The 21114-nt window shown below is 42.0% G+C and overlaps 1 protein-coding gene across 2 annotated transcripts; it reads left to right on the top strand.

Annotated features, from left to right (window-relative positions):
- Positions 1 to 1086: 1086 nt before the first annotated feature.
- Positions 1087 to 20129, top strand: ADHFE1 (alcohol dehydrogenase iron containing 1). 2 transcript variants are annotated; one of them, XM_051609186.1, is made up of 14 exons: positions 1087 to 1327; positions 1743 to 1780; positions 4124 to 4167; positions 4346 to 4399; positions 5307 to 5461; positions 5627 to 5823; positions 6229 to 6306; positions 7469 to 7574; positions 8798 to 8950; positions 10162 to 10260; positions 11222 to 11300; positions 11440 to 11536; positions 14441 to 14598; positions 18465 to 20129. In XM_051609186.1, exons 1-14 carry the CDS (start codon positions 1266 to 1268, stop codon positions 18546 to 18548), a joined length of 1404 nt encoding a protein of 467 aa, XP_051465146.1. In that variant the 5' UTR covers positions 1087 to 1265; the 3' UTR covers positions 18549 to 20129. The 2 variants fall into 2 exon arrangements, with proteins under 2 accessions (XP_051465146.1, XP_051465147.1); XM_051609187.1 differs by lacking the exons at positions 1087 to 1327; positions 1743 to 1780 and adding an exon at positions 1793 to 1907.
- Positions 20130 to 21114: the final 985 nt, after the last annotated feature.

Raw genomic sequence — 21114 nt, forward strand, 5'->3', positions numbered from 1 at the left:
TCTATTGCAGGGCCTAAGAAATTGTGCAGATTTTCTAGAGTTCTGTCGATTAAATAAGTCAAAGCTGGCGACCAGCCCTTGAATGCGACAGGAAAATGTTTGCATTGAACAGCAGGTTAAAACCTACTTTTCTCTGTATTAACAAGAATTGGTCATTTCAGATAAATAGTTTCACAATGTTTTTCTTTACCCAGCAGTTTGAGAGCAGGAATTGGGAATTATCTCAGATTTCTTACTAGTCTTTTGATCTTTGTAGTGTCTCCTGCATACTACGATTGGAAAAAAAAAAAAAATACAATTTACTGCCCCAATCATCTGCAGCTTAGCTTCAGGAAGGATGCTGTTCCCTGGGGCCACTCCTCGTCAGAGTGGTAGGTAGGAAAACAAGTTCCAGCAGCCTCAAGTGAATTAAGTTCTCAACTTTCAAGTAGTAAACATGTGAGGGGATAATTATAATGTATTCTTTTGCTGCAAATCAGTTTTTTAAGAAGGTAGACAGTGGCAGTTCAGTTGTCTCAATCTGTAGCAGCTCAGCAGGGTGGCAGCCTGAGCACAGTCAAAAGGCAGAACCTCTGGAAGGGCTGCTGTGAGCAGAAGTGGGACATACACCTGGGAGCTGAAGGGATCGGGGTGCCCTCGGCAGACTGCCTGCTACAGCCCAGGCTTTGCATCTGAGGTGTCTCTTGCTGCTGTGCTGAGCAGTCTGTTGCCACGGGCTGCTTCTGACAGGAACGGTCTTACGGACACACCGTGCTGAAATCAAGCCTTCAGCGTAAGTAGTGTAAGCAAAGCAGGAGCAAAAAGATCTTGGAAATACGTTGGAAAAAACAGTTTTGACATAGGATGCAGGCCTCTGATTTTCATGGCATGTCCACAGGGTGTGTGCCTGCTCAAGCAGGCTTCTCTCCACGCACACACGGCCAGTATTGAGCTGCCCGCAGTGTTACTTGCTGGTGGACTTTCTGAAGCCGCAGGCCCTTCTCCTGAGCCCCTGGCGGCGGCGTCGCCCCGCGGGTTGGGGCAGAGCCAGCGGAGGTGCGGGCCCGCGGGTGCTGCCGCTGCCCGCCCCGCCCGGCGGACGCGGGCCCGGGGCTGCGGGGCTGCGGGGCAGTGGCCGGCCGGCAGCAGCTGGGTGGGAGCGGGTCCTGCTCGGCTCACTCGCTGGGCCCGGTCCGCGGCGTGGCGGCAGCGGGGACGGCGGGCAGGCTGCGGGCGGCCGCCGGAGCGCGCAGGCGGCGCTGGGCCAGCTCGGGCCCGGCCTGGCCATGGCGGCGGGGCGGGAGTGGGAGCGGGCCGCCCGCCTCCTGCGGCAGCTGCAGCGGGCTGCGTGAGTGCGGGCGGGCCGGGGCGGCTGCGGGGAGCGGCCTCCTCCTCCGCGGGGACGGGAGCGGCCTCCCCGCCGGCGGCGGTCGCGGAGGCCGGCGGGGTCTTTGCCTCCCTTCCTGGGCAGGTGCCGGCGGTGGGGCGGGAGCGAGGCCGACTGCTGGCTCCCGGGGTCTCCTGGTGCCCCCTCCCTAGCGCTGAGCTGCCCCCTGACACGAGCAGCCCCAGGGCGGCTGCAGGGACCCACCCGCCTTCCGTGCTGGGAGCCCCGCTGCCCGCAGGCCCGGGCGCAGGCCAGGCCTCCCGCCGCCGGGCTGTGCTGCCGGGCCTCGGGGCACGGCTGCGTGCGGATGAGTTGCGGGCGAGGAGAGATTCGTTTTGCCTTTTAATCATGCCTTGGTTTTTTACCCTTTAACTAGATGTCGGTGCCCAAGCCATTGCCAGACTTACTCCCAAGGTAAGGGTTCATTTGTGTCTCCAGAATCGTTCTGCAGGAGAACATGGCCCTGTAGGGCTGTACGTACCAGTGTAACCTGGGGAGAGGCTGCTGGTAACAGGTAGGAAAGAACACTTTACAGGACAAGGTAAGCAGTCTGTTACTTTGCTGCTGCACAATGATAGTGGTTATTGTTGGAGAGAGAGTCAGTGTTTCCACATAAGTCACAGCTAATGCGTCCTGTCTCTGATGCATCCTGTCCTCTCCCCTTAACCATGAGGCAAGCTGATCAGAGATTTGCTCTGGCTGCTACTACTGCTGTCATCACCTGAGCCTCTTCAGCTTTAGATCTGCTTTTGAGGGGGGAAAGATAAAGATCTGTTACATTACAAAAGAAACAGGAAGCGATACGGATCGAAAGGAACTATTCTCAAAGGCCTGCGGTCTGCTCTGGCTTGGAGAATGAAATCTCCATAGGCTTTTTAAACAGCCAGTTCCAAGAGCACAGCTCACTTAGGTCAGGGTTGTGCAGTAAGAGCAGGAGAGCTGAACTAAGTGGCCGAGTCACCCTGGGAGGTGTATGTTTGCACTGACTGTAGGGATGCTATGGAAATATCTGTGTGCTGGTCAGTCTCCAGATCCAATAAAAAATAGTATTTTGGGCCATGATTTCAGCAATGTGTAATTCTGAGTGGCTTTGTTTCATGTGATTTACTTAAGATGCTTTTTAAATAATTACCATTTTACATATGGAAAAGTTATATGTACATGTGTGTATATATATATATATCAGATATTTGTTCTGCTCAAGACCATCATACAGCAAGAAATAACACAACTGAGAAGTAGAATCTAATTCTTCTGATTGTCTGCTGTATGACCTTCTCAGTCAATTCAAACTAAGTCCTTGCTAAGTACAAGTCTTAGTTTAGAACCCGCTCTGTGAGCTCTAAGCATCAGTTTGGTCTGTAATGTAGCAAGATGCTATCAGTTCAGTAAGTCTTTAAATAGTGGGAATTGATTGAACAGTGACCATAGCAGGGAAAAAAAAAAAGAAAAAGTTCATTGTGTTTCTTGGCAGTGTTTGAGGAAATAGTGCAATTTTTGAACTCAGTAAAATTTTTCCTGAAAGTTAAATTTGACTCAAGAATGAAACAGCAGGAGATATATTATACTATTGGAAAGCAACAGAGGAAATGGCTTGGACATGTTCTTAGCCTGTCCAATTAATGACTGGGAGTACAGCAGACTCCAACTCCAGAAGAGGTCAAACATGTACAGCTTGGCAAGAGATGTCAATGAAAGAGCTGATAGCAGCTGGCCTGGGCTTGAATAGAAAGTCCATAAAGGGTTTTAATACTTCTATCTGTTCCTGTTGTGGGTCAGTGCTTCAGTGCACCCCAGAGTGTCTGTAAGACTCATTATCGTGGCTTCACTCATTGGATCTGAATCCAAATTGCATCTTTTCAATTAATACAGCAGACAGAAGGCATGACTACAGCAGGAAGAGCAGAATGCCTCATCTGATCTTTTCTTGGAGAAGAATGGGCTGTTTCAATTGATGGAGTTTGTTTCACTTTGTGGCAAAATCAGGATATGCGAGAAATTGAGTTTTGTGGTAATTCATGCAAGAATGACATGGCAGAGAGAGGATGTGACTGAAATAGTATCCTTATAATATCTTCTCTCTTCTACTAAGTACAGTTGATAGTGGCACACCAATTCTTATTAAAACTTTGCTATTAGCAATACATGCAGTTTCTTAATTTGCAAGCAAGGAATTCAGTTTCACCTGCTAGTTCAGAAGTAAAATGAAGTGTAAACACCTGCCAATATTACTCTCACACACACAAAGATGTTACCTATCCAGGTGCATATGGAAAACGTCTCAGGGATTTGTCTTAAAAGTTGTGCTGAAGGCTATCATGTTGCCCCTACATATTTGTAACACCTGTTACAAATGTAAAATAAAAAGCACAGAAAATGTAGCAGCCTGTATGTTCTGCAGATACTCAGTTGTACTTACTGTGCTGTTCCAGTCTTTGCAGGCTGCAAACATATTGTCATGCAGGCTTCCTGCTGACTTACCCTGTTTTTATAGAGAAAAAAATAATTTTTGAGAGGACTAAAAATGCCACACTTGTTTTGCTGAATTATATGAATCAAGTTAAGTACTTGGAATACTTAATCTCACAAGGGATTCAACAAGGGATGAAATGGGTGACTGTTACGAAGACAAACCAGGATGACCTATGCAGATGTATTAGTGATTTTAAAAGCAAAGGAATCTGTCAGCTTTAGTACTGAGGTACAGATTTAAGTCACTTTTTGTTCCCTAATGTTACTGTTTTGTTTCCATTCCAGTCTCTGAACAGCCTACCCTGGGAAATACAGACTATGCATTTGAGGTAGATTTAATAATGACATATATTTTAAACCAGTATTTTTTATACTTCCAAATATGGCATCTAACAGTGTTAATATTTATATTTCACTTTGATTGCTTGGGACTAAATCCTGTTTCTCTATTTCTCAAAAAAATAAATTTTGTGGGTTTGTTGTTTGTTGTTGATTTTTTTTTTGTAGATGGCCATTTCAAACATCCGATATGGAGAAGGAGTTACCAAAGAGATTGGCATGGTAAGCTTCCATAGGGAATGTCCATCACTGGTGAAAAGTTACATTCTAAAGGGCTGCTGGTGCTACCAATCCATTTTATAAGAGAAAGCTTATATATGGTGAATGTTCACTGCTTTGCAGTCTGTGTAGTCATCTATACCAGTGTAAAAAGGCCAGAAAATACAGTTGGGTAAAGAACAGAAGCATTTTACATCAGTGTTGATGCGGTGTAAGTGATTACATGAAATACAGATTAATGGATAATTAGATCATTGATGATTTGCCAGGATTATGCAACAGTATTTTTCTCTGACAGGTAGTTTAATTCAAAAAGTTTTTGATCCTGGTGACTCACCAGGATTTTCTCAAGATCACTTTCCTCTCTTCTAGTGCTCATTAAAATGAATCAGAGACTTTCCATTAAATTAAGTGGATATTCGTTCAGCTCTGAATTTGCACTGTGAAAGTGCAATTTTTGTTTCTCCACTGTGAGATGATTCACCTAAGTACATTGTTCCAGTTTGCCTTTATCATTGCTTTTTTAAATTATAATTTTTTCCTCTCTTCTCTCTTAAAAAAATATTTTACACTTTACTGTAGTCTTTAGTGGTTCTGTGTAATTTTCACTTGCTCGACATTTCATCAGTAGTTTTCTTCTATCATAAGACTTCAACTATATGAGTTTGACAGATTTATACTTTAAACATATATTCACATGCTTAAATAAATAAAATACTTCCTTTACACATATATGGATGAGGTTAATCCTTTTTTTCTTTATCTGATACTGTTTAAAAAATTTTACCATAACCAACTACTTTTAGGTTGGTTTTGGTTTTTTAAATGGTTCCGTTTATTTGGATAAGTATTTAACTCAGTGTAGTATTTCATACCAGTTGCTTTTTTTTTATTATTATTGTTATTGTAGGACCTGCAGAATCTTGGTGCTAGAAGAGTTTGTTTGATGACAGATAAAAACCTCTCCCAACTCCCTCCTGTAAAGGCAGTATTGAATTCCTTGGCAAAATATGGTATAAACTTTCAGATGTATGATAATGTCCGGGTGGAACCAACAGACCAAAGGTACTAGTACTGAAAGTGTGCTTCCCAAAGTAGTGCTTAGGCTGGTACAGCAGCCATGCTGTTGTTTAAACACCTCCTTGTGACCTGTACACTGGTCTGAATTGCTAGGTTCTCTTTGTGCTGGTTCTCTCCTGACTAACTGGAGGGCTTTTCTTGTTTTCCAAGTTTCCTGGACGCCGTTCAATTTGCTAAAAAGGGACAGTTTGATGCCTATGTTGCTGTTGGAGGTGGGTCTGTCATAGACACCTGTAAAGCTGCCAATCTGTATGCATCTAGCCCTACATCAGCCTTCTTGGATTATGTCAATGCTCCTATTGGGAAAGGGAAGCCTGTCACTGTGCCTCTCAAGCCACTTATTGCAGGTAAAGCAGGAGAGGAATGTGTGGGGAGCATGGGCTCAGGAGAAGGGGAGTCATTCTATGCTCTGTATGATATTTCTGCTGAAATCAGTTTACCATCACTGTTTCAGCTTCCTTTGGGCTTACTTCTGTAGTTGTATTCAGCAGCAATTTTGCTGTTGACTTCAGTGGAAGTAAAATCACAGGTTTTGTCATTGATTTGTCTTGTTTAGCTGAGTTTGACTCTTAGCTGAAAAAGAAGATCAAAGTCTCAGTTTCTCTTTGACCTGTTGGCTTCAGATCAAGGACACCTCTGGGATTTCCTGGATCCTGTATTTTTGGTGGTGTTACTATTGTGTTTTTATTTATTTATTTTGCAGTATTATGTATTATATATTATTTGTTGTTATCCCCATTCTTCCTTTTAAGTTCCTACGACAGCTGGAACTGGAAGTGAAACCACAGGTGTTGCCATTTTTGACTTCAAAGAACTTAAAGTAAAAACTGGTGAGTTGTTTGGGGTTTTTTGTCTGCTATTCAGGACAATTGCTTTTCCAATGTCTTTATTAATTCCCTGCCCTGAAAGGAAGGGAAACTTCATGTCATTTCAGGTGCCTTTTTTTTTTTTTATTCAACTGCCACAGGCAAATTTGAAGAGCTTAAAGGTTTCCTCCTTGAGTTAAATGTATAGCTTATTAGCATAATGAAATACCTATGTAATACAGTGGATTATAGTTTGAAGGCAAAACAGGAAACTAAAATCTTTCAAGTTCTTAAATGGCAGAACATGTTAATTGCAAAGGAAATTTCTACTTATATTCAAGGTCAACCAACTGTTCCTTATTTCCTCTGTATTTTTCTTTCTGCTTTTAAGTTTCTTTGTTGTATAATTGCAACCAAATGTTCCTTTTCCTGATTTCTGAAAACTTAGGCCTGAGACACTGTGCAAGTGAGAGGCACTGTCTTTCTTTGGCCTTTTCATCCTTGGCAAATAAAGATGAGGGCTAAGATATCATCTTAAGCTGCATAGCTCTTTTGAGGTTTTACTTTTACATGTATGGGGTTTATATGCTACACAGTGTACAGTGTTGGGGACCCAAATGGGTGTGCTAAGGAGCTTTGACCATATCTCAGAGTTTTCTGGTCTGTATGTAGTCAGTCAGTCTGTGTGTGTGTGTGTGTCTGTCTGTATGTCTCTCTCTCTCAAAGCTACTTCTGTGCCCCCTTAACCAAAATATGAAAGCATGGTTATTACAGATACCAGAGACAGCAATTAGCAATAGCAATTGATGGCAGACATAAACTGGTCTTGCCCTCTGATTGTTCTCAGAAGATACAGATCTAAGGATGATGTTGCAAATGCCATTCAGCACAGACATTTTGAAAGTACAGGCTGCTCAGGGAGGGTTACAAATGGAGAGGGAGCATTGTCTGGTATGATTCACTTCAGGGAACAGTCTCAAATTATATGACTCTTTTATAGGGACATCAGCATCAGTAAGACTTAGATTCATAGATACTTCCCACTCTCCCTTCTCTCTCTTTGCTTTTGTCTTCATAGTTCAAGTCATTTCCCCTCATTATTATTAATGTTTTGAACATTCAGCTTTTCTTGTCCTATTTTGTTGCAAGAAACCTTGAATCCATTTTCCTCTCTTAAATATTGCAGGTATTGCTTCAAGAGCCATTAAGCCAACATTAGGCATCATTGATCCCTTACACACACTGTCTATGCCTGAGCGAATAGTGGCCAACAGTGGCTTTGATGTGCTTTGGTGAGTTTTCTGTGCAGGCTGCTACTTGATTTTATTACAGTTTTGTATTTTTACTAAGGTGATTGCAGAAAAAATGTATTTTAGGAGTAGAAAAGGATGATAATATTTTTTCTCCCTTTCATTTTCTTGTTAAGGTGGTCTCAGTTATACTTTCATCCTAATTAATTTCACTATCTCCCTTAGAATGTAGAGAAACAAATAACTTATTTGCTGAAATTTTTAATGTTTTTCCAGTGCACTGAAGGAACTTTTTGCTTCCAGGGTGCCAGGATGGTTGTTGTTAGGGAAGAGAGCCCAGGTGTCCCTTCTTAAGAGATTATATAAATGATTAATCACAATTGCAACAGGATTTAGAATGTCTCACAGACATGAGAGGGAATAGAGAACAAGGATTTTCTAATAAAAGCCATGTTGTGTTAACAAAAATTTGTGAAGGCTTGTGTGATGCTAGCAAGTCTTAGCCCAGCTATGACCACCTTCAGAACCTCTCTCTTAATGTGCTTTTCAGTTGGCACAAAATTTTTGTCATTCTAAACCTACGGCTTTTAACTGCACAAAATGCATGGAAGTTTCTGCTCAGAGGGACAGAGCTTACTTTGCTTCTGGGTGCTGTGTACATTAAAGTAATAAATGTATAGTTAAACTGTGTGATTTTTCAAGCTTGGTCAAGTATCCTGAACTACCATGTCTATAGTGAAATTGAGGCATTTGTTCATAAAAAAATAAAATATTTGCCTGTAGTTTTGTACATCTAAATCTAGCAATGTAGGCAGAACCCCTTCTTGGGGCAGTCACATTCAGCTGGGAGATGAGACTGTTGGCAGTTCGACTTAGCTTAGATGTTATACTCCTAACTTTTAAATAAAAGGTAGCTTACCATGCTTCCAGTGCTATAGCCTCTTAGAGTTCCTGTCCTACAGAAAGGAAATGCACCCATTGCACAGTGGTCTTAGTGGAAAACAGTACACCCAGAGATGCCAGTTCATCCAACCTAACTTTAAGCATGGTGTGAGCTGACAGATTGTGACAGTGTGTGGATTGCCTTCTGTGGGGCTGTTGGATAGGGAAAAGCTCTGCAGGTGCCTGCCCAGCATTATCCCAGTTGTCTGTGGCAACTGTTAAAACTCCAGAAGTACATACGAAGAACCTGCATGCAGAGGACAGCAGGGCAGGAAAAGGAAGCTCTCCCACTGAAATAACTGGGTTTTTAATCTTTCTTCTAGCCATGCTCTAGAGTCATACACTGCTCTTCCTTACAACCTGCGCAGCCCCTGCCCTTCAAATCCCATCAACCGCCCAGCTTACCAAGGCAGCAACCCCATCAGTGATGTCTGGGCTCTCCATGCTCTGCGCATTGTGGCTAAATACTTGAAAAGGTAACACACTGAACAGCCACCCCCCTTGCAGTGTGTTCAGTCTTCAGTACTCAGAAAGGCTTGCTTAGAGAACTTGAATTTTAGGCAAAAATAAGGCTAACTACTACATTAAACCTTCATTTTAGACCATGGATTTATCTTAAATAAAGCAAGAAGGTTAGTTGGTTATCTTGGGAAGACAAATTTTAATTTCTCTGTGAATCTGTATAATAAGCCCTCAGTTAAAGGTATTTCAAGCTGCTCAGCTAATATGGGAGCAGTATTCACATATGTTTTCAATAAGCCCCTTCATGACAGTATAAGTGGAATATGTAAGAAACTGAACGAAATACTGCTGGTGTAATTTCTGTGCCTGTCAGTGTAAATTAGGATACTTACGCATGCATCAAGAAGATAACGACATGCACTTCCGAATGCATGTACTGAACGCTAGTTCATACTTAGAAGCTCTTCAGTTTAGATTGAGTAAACTGAGAGTTGGTTTTAATCCCTACCAATAAAGTTTTAGCCTGTATACAGCTTTTGTGTATCATATGCACTTCTACTAGAGATCAGCGTGGGGTTTTTTGCAAAATATGTTTTGCAATAGCTAGTCAAAGGAGTTGTTTATTTTTCCTGTGGAATCTATTAATCAGAGTTTTTCTTCTTGTTGTCAACCTGCACAAGAAGTCTGGTGCTTAGGAAGGCAAGGAGCCCTGTCCTGTTCTGCACAGATGGTGGGGTCCAGACCACCACCTAGTGAGATGGTGAGAAAGCTGGACTGATCTTGGAGCCATACATAGGATTGGCAAAGCTCCTAAGTTGGATGGGGCTTGGAGCAACCAGGTCCAGTGGGCAGTGTCCTTCCCATGCAGTGGGGTTGGAACTAGATGATCTTTAAGGTCCCTTCCAATCCAAACCATTCGATGAAGCAGAATTGTATAAACCATCACTGAAGCTATAATCATATGGCTAAATTCACTCTTGTTTACTCAGTTTTTGGAAAAGTGAAAGCAAACTTGCCCTTCAGTGCACCAGTTTGATCTACTGCTCCAGAAGCAGGATTGTTTGCTGACTGAAGTGTGACTTGATTCTCTGTCCAGCATTTTTATATCAGCTTAATGTAGAGGGTTTTGTATATCCGTCCATAAAGAAGCACTCCCTCCCTTCTGCATCCTGAATTACCAGTCTGTCTGTGAATTCACTGGTAGCATTGTCTCCATGCTGCACAGAGCCATCAGAAATCCTGAAGACCGTGAAGCAAGAGCCAACATGCACCTCGCAAGTGCTTTTGCTGGCATTGGCTTTGGCAACGCTGGTGTTCATCTCTGGTGAGTTCAGAAAAATGTTAATCCCATCCAAGGTCATCTTCTAGCTAGTGGTTGTTGCAGATTGTCAAAGACATTGCTGCCTTTGTTGCTGAATATATAGTAAAACATTGTAGCCAGGCCTGTGATGCAGAGGGAGTTGTAAGAAATTGATGGGCTCTTGACATTTACATGTATGAGGATCGTGTGCATATGATTATGGCTTGTGATACTCAAATCCAATCGTAAAAATTCCAAAATGTAGCCTTCTTTATCTTCCTTAACAGTAAAAACCATAGTTAGAAAAAAACACACCACTATATGCATGCTATTTAAAATGTTTGGTTTAAATGTTGGTTTAAAATGCTAGCTGTTCCGTAGGGAGACAGCAAAGAGGTGATGTTGCGCCACTCCTGGACTGATGCAGTTGTTGATAAGTTTGGCTGTGGGGTAAGCATTCAGCAGGCTGAAATGAGCTGTAATTATTATTGCAAGGCCTTGGAGTTTCATCTGGCTGAAAATCTCAGACAAGAAAGGCCTGAGCCTGAAATGTGTGAAGTTACTAGGTGTCATTTCCTTCAGAGACCTTCCTTTCATTCCTTCTGTTGGAGCAAATCCACTCTTTAATTATACTTTCAAATTAACCTTTCTTTTTCTCAGGCAATGGGGTCAGGTAGGGAGGAAGATTATGCAATTTTTTTGGTATATCTGTATTACTTTAGTGACTGAGAATCTCTCAGTACAGTCAGTGGAGTAATATAACTTCACACTCACAAAGGAGTTTTTTACAGCTAGGTTCCTAAGATGCAGAGGGGTGGGGGATTGTCTGTACCTAATATCCATACCATATCTGTACCTAAATACTTTCCAAGTATCTGCACCTAAGAGACTTGCATAAAGGAGAGCAAGCACACAAGGGACTGAACACAAATTTTCCAAATACTGGGAGAGCTGTCCTAACCACTTTCTCTTTACTCTGTTCCAGCCATGGAATGTCTTACCCTATTTCTGGTTTGGTGAAAACTTATAAACCGAAGGATTATAATGTGGATCACTCTCTAGTGGTAAAATTTGGTTTATCTCTTTTTTCGTATTACATATTTCAGTTCTCTGTTATCTCACATTAATGAGCATTAAAGCACATTGAAGCTGAAGGTACATGTCCTGTTGATACGGTTTTTTTCTTCTTTTTCCCCCCCACAGCCACATGGCCTTTCAGTGGTGCTGACATCCCCAGCAGTGTTTGCTTTCACAGCGCAGATAAATCCTGAGCGGCACTTGGAAGCTGCAGAGATACTAGGTAGGAATCCCTATGGATACCATTTATTCATACAAATAGAATTAGTTCCAAAATGTGTCTAAAAAAAACGTGTGCAAGCGTTTATAGATGGTTGTTGCAGGGCTTTTAAGTTTAAAAAACAAGATTCTGGAGTCTGACTGAGTTAGACACAGTGCAAACTTAGGTAGAATTATGCTCAATTTTTTATTGGATGGTGTAGTTAGAGAAGCAAGCTGGAGAAATCTGCTTCCTGGCTAGAAAACTGGACAGCTGAAATAATGGAGAGTGGATACCATAAAACAAACAAGTACTCAGGTGCATCTTGTTAGTAGGTGTTGGAATTTCTCAGTGGCCCATGTCAAGGGGAAGCATGCAGTAGCTATTCTGTGAACACACCTATGATAGCTCAGAAGTGGGTTAATGAACAAGGTGGCCTTTCTTCTTTGCAGAATAAAAGTAAATGCTGCAAGCTGACAGCTCATGTAAAGGTTACCTTTTCATACAGTGCTTTGTTGTCAGTGCAGCCCATCACCAGAAGGTGTCCTAGAGAAGGAATACCTCTTTATTTCCACCCCCAGCACGACTGTGTGTAATCTTGGAGCTGTTAGCAGTCTAGCTGTGACAGCATGGGTCTGCCATGGGCTAATTTATTTATAGCTAAGGTCAGGTTTTGCCTGCGCTTGTGTTTTGTAGCTCAACTGCTGCTAATACCCATGCTTGCTAATGAGCAATCACAGCCATGTGTGCAGCAGTGTAGAGAGTAGAAACAAAGTGGTTCCTGGTATTTGGAAAATCTGAGTTCAGTCCCTTGTATGGTCAGCCTGCTGTAAGCAAGTCACAGCAATCCCGTCACACAGATGACTTCCTCGGGTAAGCAGTCTGAAAGTACTGTGGGTTTCAAGAAAGAGTGGGACTTTTACAGAGACAATGAAAATACCAGGATATTTCAAAGACGATGTAGAACAACATGGTCAGAAAAATTACACTGGGGGAAAATTCCATTTATTTTATAAATGTTGGCTGTGAGGTTCGTTCAGCCTTCCTCCAAAGTATGTACTCCTGCCTATGGTCAAAACCAAAATGCAAACCTAGTTGGAATCATATGCTAAGCTATGAAATGTCTGTGTTTGTACAGCAGTAACACACAACTCAAAGTAGACTAAGAACATGTTTCCAGGTAACACAGCATAGCAGAGAATTTGAACTCTGGCTCCTTGATTTTAAAACAAGTGGTTGAAAAGCAATTCCTTTAGGTTTTGTGGTATGAGCTGCTGCCATAGATTCTGTCTCTACAAAGTTCTGTTAATTTCCTTAATCAAAATGTAAACTGTAAATGCTGTTGTCTGCCTTGCTGTAAAGGGGTTCTGCTGAAAACATGTCACATGGAATTGAATTTGTTAATTCCCACCTGGGATGTTTACTTCTAATTCCAGCCCAGAATCCAACTGACTACAGTAGCCAATTCAAATCTGTCGTGTTGCCAAATGCAATGACTAAGAAGGTGTTTTATGGCATGAAGCAGATTACTTAATAGTTCTGTTGTGTGTATGTGCAGCTGTGAATTTGAGTACAGAATAGAAAAAGTTCAGTCCCTCCCTGGGTGGATTCTTAAACAGCTGAAATAGGTCTGCATGTGGCCAGAAATTTTCTAAGTGCAATCATAGAATAATGTATCCTTTAGGCTGAGCAAAAAGAAAATACTAGAACTGTAGCAATAGTTTAAAACTGCTGTTCACATTTACTGACCTTTTTTTCCTTCCTCCCTTCCCCTTTTACTTTGCTATCTGAAGATACTGAATTTATGTCCCAGTTACTCCTCTACAGCAAAACCCAGGCTAAACTCAGGCTGCATGGCATAAATCCAATAGCATAAGACTTCTTACAAGACTTTGTCATGCTTTATTTATCAATTTCTTCCAGCCATTCTGTACTACAGTACTGCCTGTCTTACTACCTGAATATCTGAGCTCCTCAAATGAGCTTCTTGGTCTCATGTTTACTTAACTCCCTTTGAACGTTACACGGAACTGTGTGAGGATCACAGAAAATATTTTTCCTGTAGCTGTGTTGTGTTCTTACTCATCTCTCAGTGTGGCACTTGGGCCTAGCATAGTTCTGGTGTAACATCATTGAGGTTACACTGAGAACAAATTTAGCTCAGCTTACTTTGAAAAGAAATCATATGGAGGAACTTGTGTCATCTATCTGGATGTGTTTTTTATTCTTACTTCTAAATAAGTCCTGACCATTCATTGAAGAAGGGAAAGCAAGCTATTCTGTAAGAAGTATTGGTAATCTTTCGTTTTATATTGATGCCTTCATTACTGTTCAGTAGATGTTTCAAAGATAACAGTTCCTCCTCTTCACTTCTACATTATCCTACACAGGTCAGCACATATTCAAATGGCAGTAGGTTTAGAATTTGCTTAACCCCTTGAACACTGGCTTGCCATCTCTGTCTTCCTCAGCCTACATGCTCTAGTCCTCTCTCTGCATGTGATTGAATGGCATAGTCATGGTTTCCATATCCTCTAGATGTCAGCAAACTCAAGGCCTTAAACCCAGCATTTGGCACACTCTCTATAAAAATAAATGTCGTTGACGTTCATGCATTAGCTTCTTTCCTCCCCAGACTGAAAAGTGCTTCACCCTCTAAGCACAGAGGGAAAGGAAGTTAACCTCATGTGGCAGTTAGTCTTTCTGGCAGCCATTACCTGCTTCTCCTGATCTTGTTTTATTTCATTTTTTACAAACTATTCCAACTGTAAAATGAAGACTGATTCCTCTTTTTACTTCTTGTTGCTTTTAGGGCAGTGACTGTTATGTATGGATATGTATTCAGCTGATATTACGATTAAATTAAGTCCAGAACAGGCTGCCTCTGCTCTCTCCACCCTACAGTCAAGGCATTATGTCTTATTTTAGGAGCTGACATCCGCACTGCCAGAATCAAAGATGCGGGGTTGATTTTGGCAGACACGCTCCGGAAATTCCTATTTGATCTGAATGTTGATGATGGCTTAGCTGCAATTGGTTATTCTAAAGCAGACATCCCTGCATTAGTCAAAGGCACTCTGCCTCAGGTAAGACAGAAATCAAAACAGTTTTTCTTGTCAAATAAAATAGAACAGATTTTTTTAAGGAAAAAAAAAACAACAAACAGAAGTGTTTCTTTTCCAGCAGATGTTATTTCTAGTCCTACACAAAAACAATTACAATGGAGAAGATTATAGATAGTCAACTCTGCTTTGTTTCTCTGCATGGTTTAGGTTTCTCTTTTCAGTGAGATGGAGTGTATATTGCAGTCTGTTCTTTTCATGGATTTAGAAACAATGCCTAAGTGGTTGGGGGGGGGGGGGGTTAAATGTAATTTTTTTTCAAATAGGATGTTTTTCATAGACCTTTAATCTTTGCAGAAGATACTGCTTTTTCGTAACTATCTCTGTTCATTGTGCATGCAGGATGGGTTATAGATAAAGCCTTAATACCAAGTGTTATCTGGTAAGAATGGTCAAGCTCACTTTGCATTAAACCATTCTATATTGGGAAGTTGCAGTTTTCTTTCCAGATGGCTTTTTTGTTCCACTGACCCCCATCAGAATTTGAAATAAGGTCCCCTGGGATGATATAGGTTAAACTTGTAATACTCTTTATTGTTTCAGTCCTCACAAAGACACTGCAAAAAGCAACACACCACTCCACAAGCAAAACCCAGTATCTTCCTTGCAAAAAGAAAGTTTGATTCCTATGCTATGGACTGTTCTGTCTACTTAGGATTTACTTCCACTGAGTAGCAAAGGAAATAAACACTATGGAGAAAATGAAAATTTTTTAGGCTGAAAGTTTATTTACTTTCTACAGCAGTACCTCTTACCGTGTCTCATTCTTCTCATTCATAAATCTCAGAGCAGCTTCTATCAGAGGGTAAATTTTATACCTGAGAAAATAACAGGAAGATGCAACTATTTAGGATCACACACAACAGAGCAGTGGCAAAGCCAGGATGAAAACTAAGGTCTCTGGATGCCCGTCAAACAGGTTATGCATGTAAATTGTTATGGGGCATTTTGGAGGTTTGTTTTGGTATGTATATTCCTTTAAAACAATTGAGTTTGGGTCATCTCAAGCACAAAGTCTTGTTGGAGGCATGTTTTGTGTAGCTGGGAAAGGGGGAAGGTTCTTTGCTAAAAGATGCTGAAGGATTTTTGTGTTTGTTAGCTTAAATTGACTTTTAATTCATTTATGTGTCGTCTCATAGCATTGATGATTAATTGTACTGTGTAAAATTAGATGACCTAATAGTTCCTCAAACCTCATTTTTATATATGAAATGTAGCAGGATGAAAATGTATTAGTGTTATTTAATGTCCATTATTAGCCATAGAGGCAGGCCATACAGTTTCACCTTTGGTGTGTTTTCTCTTTTCATCTTGCAGTAGATTTTCTTTGGAATGCATTACTGACCTGTTCACATTGGCAAAGGCAGTGGGGTGCAGCAGTGATGGGACTAATCAGTGTATGGGGTGTATTCCACACTGTGCAGTGCAGGCTGTAGGAAAACAAAACTAAGCTACTCTAACTGCTGGGTTTGGGGTGGGAACTCTGCTGGGATGAACGTTTATACTTGCAGTTAAAACATAATTTTACTTTTCTTTCTGAGTGAGTCTGTTGAAATTGATCCTGTTTACAGGCAGCAGCAGGTCTAGCAAAGAAGGTGCTGTTGCAAGGTCAGAGGTGGCCATCCTTGTGATTATGTTTGAGGGGAGATGGTGAGGACTGAAAATGAGAGAGGAAGGGTTGTTGTCTAGTCCCCCACCCCCTGCAGACACCCCAGAGGCAGTTATAGTGGGACTGAGCCACTGAAGAGCCTGGAGCTGCTTGTTTTTGGCACTAAACCAGAATGCACTGAGTCAGACTGAGAGAGCAGAGGCCTTGCCGTCTGGGCACCAGCAGCACCAGCAGGCTTGTGCAGAGGGAGTGCTGGTGCCTCTGTGTCGAGGCACACAGGAGGAGCATCTGTTTGCAGCCTCTGTGGATGTAGCTGGAACATGCTACAGTCTGTCAGGGTGATCATCTCCTGTCACGCCACGTGAGTTTACCAATAACTCTGTCCACCTCAGAGCACAGGTGCAAAACTGTAATTTGGCCTGGAGTGTCCTAATAGAAGCCTGATTCACTTACTGAGTACTTGAGCACTAAGTTGTTATATTTTGCATATTGTGAGTCTGAAAAAAATCCAACATACTTCTGTCCTAGTTCTGTTGAATTTTCCACTTGGTTTCAAAATTGCATGGCAGAATCTTCGCCTTTCCTTTGGCTGGATCTGTGTGTGTAGCAGCACTGGTCAGGGGTGGGGAAAGAGGTATCACTTGATTGCTGCTGCTGCACCAGCAAAGCTGCTTGTGTAGGTAAAGTTATGTATACAGAGCTGCACTTTTCAGACTCCCCACAAGCCATGCTAACAGTGCAGAGCATAGAATCACAGAATCGTAGAAGGGTTTGGGTTGGACGGGACCTTAAAGATCATCAAGTTCCAGTCCCCTGCCATGGGCAGGGACACCTCCCACTGGACTAGGTTGCACAAAGTCCCATCCAACTTTGAACACTTCCAGGGAGGGGGCATCCACAGCTTCTCTGGGCAACCTGTGCCAGTGTTGAGCATCATTATGAACTGTGAATATCTCACAGCGGATTTCCTCACCCGCCTAGATAAATGTTGCAGATGTTAAGTTCACACTGTAGTGGCTTCTCTGGCTGTGTAACCACATCCACCCTGTCTACAAATTGTAGCCCCATGGGCTGACAGGGGGGTGGAGTGGCTGCAGCACTGCCCTGCAGCAACAGTGTGTGCTCTGCTCCAGAGAGCAGCTGAGCTGAGCCTGCCCCTGAGGCAGGGGGCTGGAGGAGCCCCTTCCCCAGCATCCCACTTGGTGCATGAGGCAAGGCCCCTAGCACATGACATCTTACGTATCAGTAGTGAAAAAGAGGGGTGGGGGAAGTTAGAGCTTTTACTAGCACAGCATCTTCCACGAGGGAGATACTGAAGCAACTCTGTCTTGCCAGAATGCATACATCGTGTTTGTCTGAAGATAACATGTTCCTGGTGTATGCGCGGTCTCTGTCTTTGCAGATGTTTGTAACTCTCCCCAGTCTTTCAATAAATGTTGAAGTCATTGATTATTGAAAGCAGAAAGGTACTAATCATAACCAGTATGAGTACTTAGATGTTAGGACCTTACAGCTGAGTGCTTGTGCATTAAGTGAATACCTATGTTAATAAGCCCCTCAGAAACGGGGGAGGGGGGGCAGTTCTGAATTGCCATCCCTGCCTTTGTGGTTATTTTGTCAAGCAGAGCAGTGAAGCATATGCTTGAGTTTCATTTCAGTTGGTGGGACTGCAGCACCCAAAAATTGTGTTGAATCACTGTCCAAATAAAGACAAACCACAACTGTTTCGTATTCTAAGTGTCAGGTTCTTTACTAAGCAGTTTCACCTTTGTCTCTTGCTGTGTCTCTCTTTTGGAGTCTTGAGTTGCAGACACTGTTTACTCTGCCCATCTATGGCAGTTCCTGGGCTTTGAGAGATGTATTTTTTCAATCTTGGTCACTTGGTCACTTAAAATTGACCTCCTAGTTGCAATGGACTGTATTCCCAGGATACTACTCACCACCACACTGACATCCAAGACCATGTTTGAAGTACCTGACTTTGCAGCTGAACTGCATTTTAATCTTTCTTCTGTGTATTTAATTATAAGCAATTTAAACTAATATAATCTTGAAAGTAGTGCACAGTCGATGATGCTTCAACCTTAATTACTTGATTACATATTCGCAAAAGCTTGTTACTGTCTGTGAAGGACATTGCTGCAAAGGCACAAAGTTCAGCTACTGTTTGATTAATTTTGCTGGCAACCTTCTGTAATCCATTTTTTCTTTAATCTTGCAGGAGAGAGTGACTAAACTATCACCACGTCCCCAGACAGAAGAAGACTTATCTGCCCTCTTTGAGGCTTCCATGAAGCTTTATTAGCTTAAACATTTGTTTTTCCAAGAAGGTGTGCTCTGTTCTAACACAAAGCTAATTTCTTATAGATACAGGGCTGAATTTGCTTAGAGAATGGAAGAACTTGTGTCTTTGACTTCTGTTCCATTGTACACTGCCAAAAGGTCGAGTAATTCATCTTTAACTAAATAACTGCTCTGAAGTGAAGGCTTGGCTGTGGGGTTTTTTTCCTTGCTCAGTAGTATTAACTTGCATAAAAGTTGGAGCAGGCTTCTTGCTTTATTGAAGGCTTTTTTTGTTCTTCAGAGGTGGTCAAAAGTGGAAAAATGTTTAAGGGATATTCCAAGATATTTGACAAGTTATGTTTTTTATTAAAATTGTCTGTGATTTTGTTTTTAAAAAATCATGCTATTTAAGAAATAGTTGAGGGAGTTTTTAATTAGGGGAGTTACCTTGCAGAAAATGTCAGCTTGCTGTATTCTGGTCCAATTGATCATCTTTTTATATCTGTCTTCACTAGGAAGGCTGTTGAACTGGGTTATTTTTTGTTGCTTGGTTAAGAAAAAACCTGCACACTTCATACATGTTTGGAAAAGGCTCTCTGAAAGTTTGCTTTGGGTTAAAATTTTTACAAAATCAGAGTAAAGCATGGTCATATTCTCAAAAGGACCCCCCTAACAGCAGGATGTCATCCATCATGGTCATTTTGTCTCTGTGGAAGCAACATCTCCCTTTGCCTCTGTGTTCTGTGGAAAGCAGCTATCAACTGTATCCTGCTTCTCTGTGAAGCAGTTGCTTCTGCTGAGCTCCTGCAGCTGCTGTCACTAGGAGCACAGGTACCAGCTGAAGGAAGTGGTGGTTCAATATTTAAAAGTGGTGGTGAAGCAAATGGTTGCACAGTGTCCCACGGGGAGCACTGGTTAAACGTGGGAATGAGCATGCACATTCAGAGCAGCTAACCAGCTGGTTGACTGTCAACTGAGAAAGGGAAGTGGGAAAGGGAGAAATGAAACTAAAATTTTACTACTATTTTTCTTTTTTTAAAAGTGCACGTGGTTGTGTGTACAGTTCATTTAAATGGGGCTCTGTGTCATGTTGGACCTTTCCATCGTCTGATTCATGCAGCTACCGCAGCACAAGACAAATACAAGAAGAACCCTATAACCTCTGTAACCTAAACCTCTGTTGTACTTAGTTCTTTATTGGAAGGGAGCACTCTTCTGCCACCCTGTTCAACAAGAAGGCTGTATACTTAACACCTTTGCATTCCTGTGTTTGTCTGATAAAGCTAGTGCTGTCCTCAGTCTGACAGATGTGCACTGGATATTGACATTAGATATGTTTTAATGCTCAGTTGAAATAGATGGATGAATACTGGTTGAACACGGGAGATTTTTAACCACAGAATGGGTTTAGTGGCCATAGGGACTATACTGCCAGTGTGCCTCGGCCTGTGCTGGGACACATATTTGATTTCTATGTCCTGAATCTTGTCCTCTCCTGAAACCACCCACAAGAACCTCTGTCACAAAGTCTGATGTTGTAATAAGTCAAAGGATTCACTTTATTGTGCAAAGCTGCCATAGTAAAGAAAGCTTGTTTGTCAAACCCGTTTGTGTGGAATTTTTTGTTCTGTTTCATCTTTCCACTCCTGTCTTTCTCCAGGCTTTGATAGCAGTAACACAGTCCTGAAGAGTGAAACTTTTCCAGGAGCCTTATTCATGGCAGCCATGCTGTGTTTTGGGAGAATATGCTTTCTGGGGAACTGGGCAGCACGTGGATTTCATCGTTGCAGCAGAGTGCTTTGATGGGCTAGTTAGGAATGTAGGGTATTTCCTTCTAGCACATTTTTTATTTGCCATTTATGCAGTATGGCAGTTATTAGTAGGCTGCATTTTCAACTGAGAGAACCTTGCACTTAACTTCCTATACCAGGTAACCCAGAGCTCTTGCTGGTTTTTAAATTAAGCCTCCCAGCCTGCTCTGATAGACTAGGTTTTATCCATGTTTTACAGATGAGACAAAGGATTTGATATAATACCTAACCCAGCATAAAGAGATGGTGCTGTAAGAAGGGCAATTTCTGTTTCTTATACCTCTTTGGCAGCATCAGGGTCCTTGACTGGTTTAGACTGGTTGTAAAATCTCAGTCATGGCCCTCAGCTACACAAGTGTTCTCCCACCACCACTGATGAGTTATTACTGGAAATTTTCTGAGGAAGAATCAAGGTTGTTCAGGCCACCTCACAGTGCTGTCTTTGAAATGGTGGTGTGACAGGGAATCACACCCTGACTCCTGAACAGTGGAAGTTTGATTCACAACTGAAGAGTTACAAGGATTTTTCATGTATTGTCTTGCTAAATTACACTGTACTGAGACAACTTAGTTGGTCAAGTACATCTGTGTCTTTGAACATGCCTATTTTGTACACACAAGCCTGGAATTTGTATGGGGAGCTGTGGTGACACTGTAATTGTGTCAGCAGTGGTTGGGCACATGTATGAAATCTGGGCAGCTTGTCCTTGTGGCTCCTGGTACTGCTCTGTTACTCAAGTCCTCCATGATGGATCTGTTACTGCCTTTTGATGATAC

Source organism: Apus apus, chromosome 2, assembly GCF_020740795.1.
Source record: "Apus apus isolate bApuApu2 chromosome 2, bApuApu2.pri.cur, whole genome shotgun sequence".
NCBI lineage: Eukaryota > Metazoa > Chordata > Aves > Apodiformes > Apodidae > Apus > Apus apus.

Coding starts and splice junctions, on each gene's coding strand:
- ADHFE1 (XM_051609186.1), top strand. CDS start 1,266: ATGGCGGCGGGGCGGGAGTGGGAGCGGGCCGCCCGCCTCCTGCGGCAG. Junction 4,400..5,306: donor TTACCAAAGAGATTGGCATG/GTAAGCTTCCAT, acceptor TTGTTATTGTAG/GACCTGCAGAATCTTGGTGC. Junction 10,261..11,221: donor AACGCTGGTGTTCATCTCTG/GTGAGTTCAGAA, acceptor ACTCTGTTCCAG/CCATGGAATGTCTTACCCTA.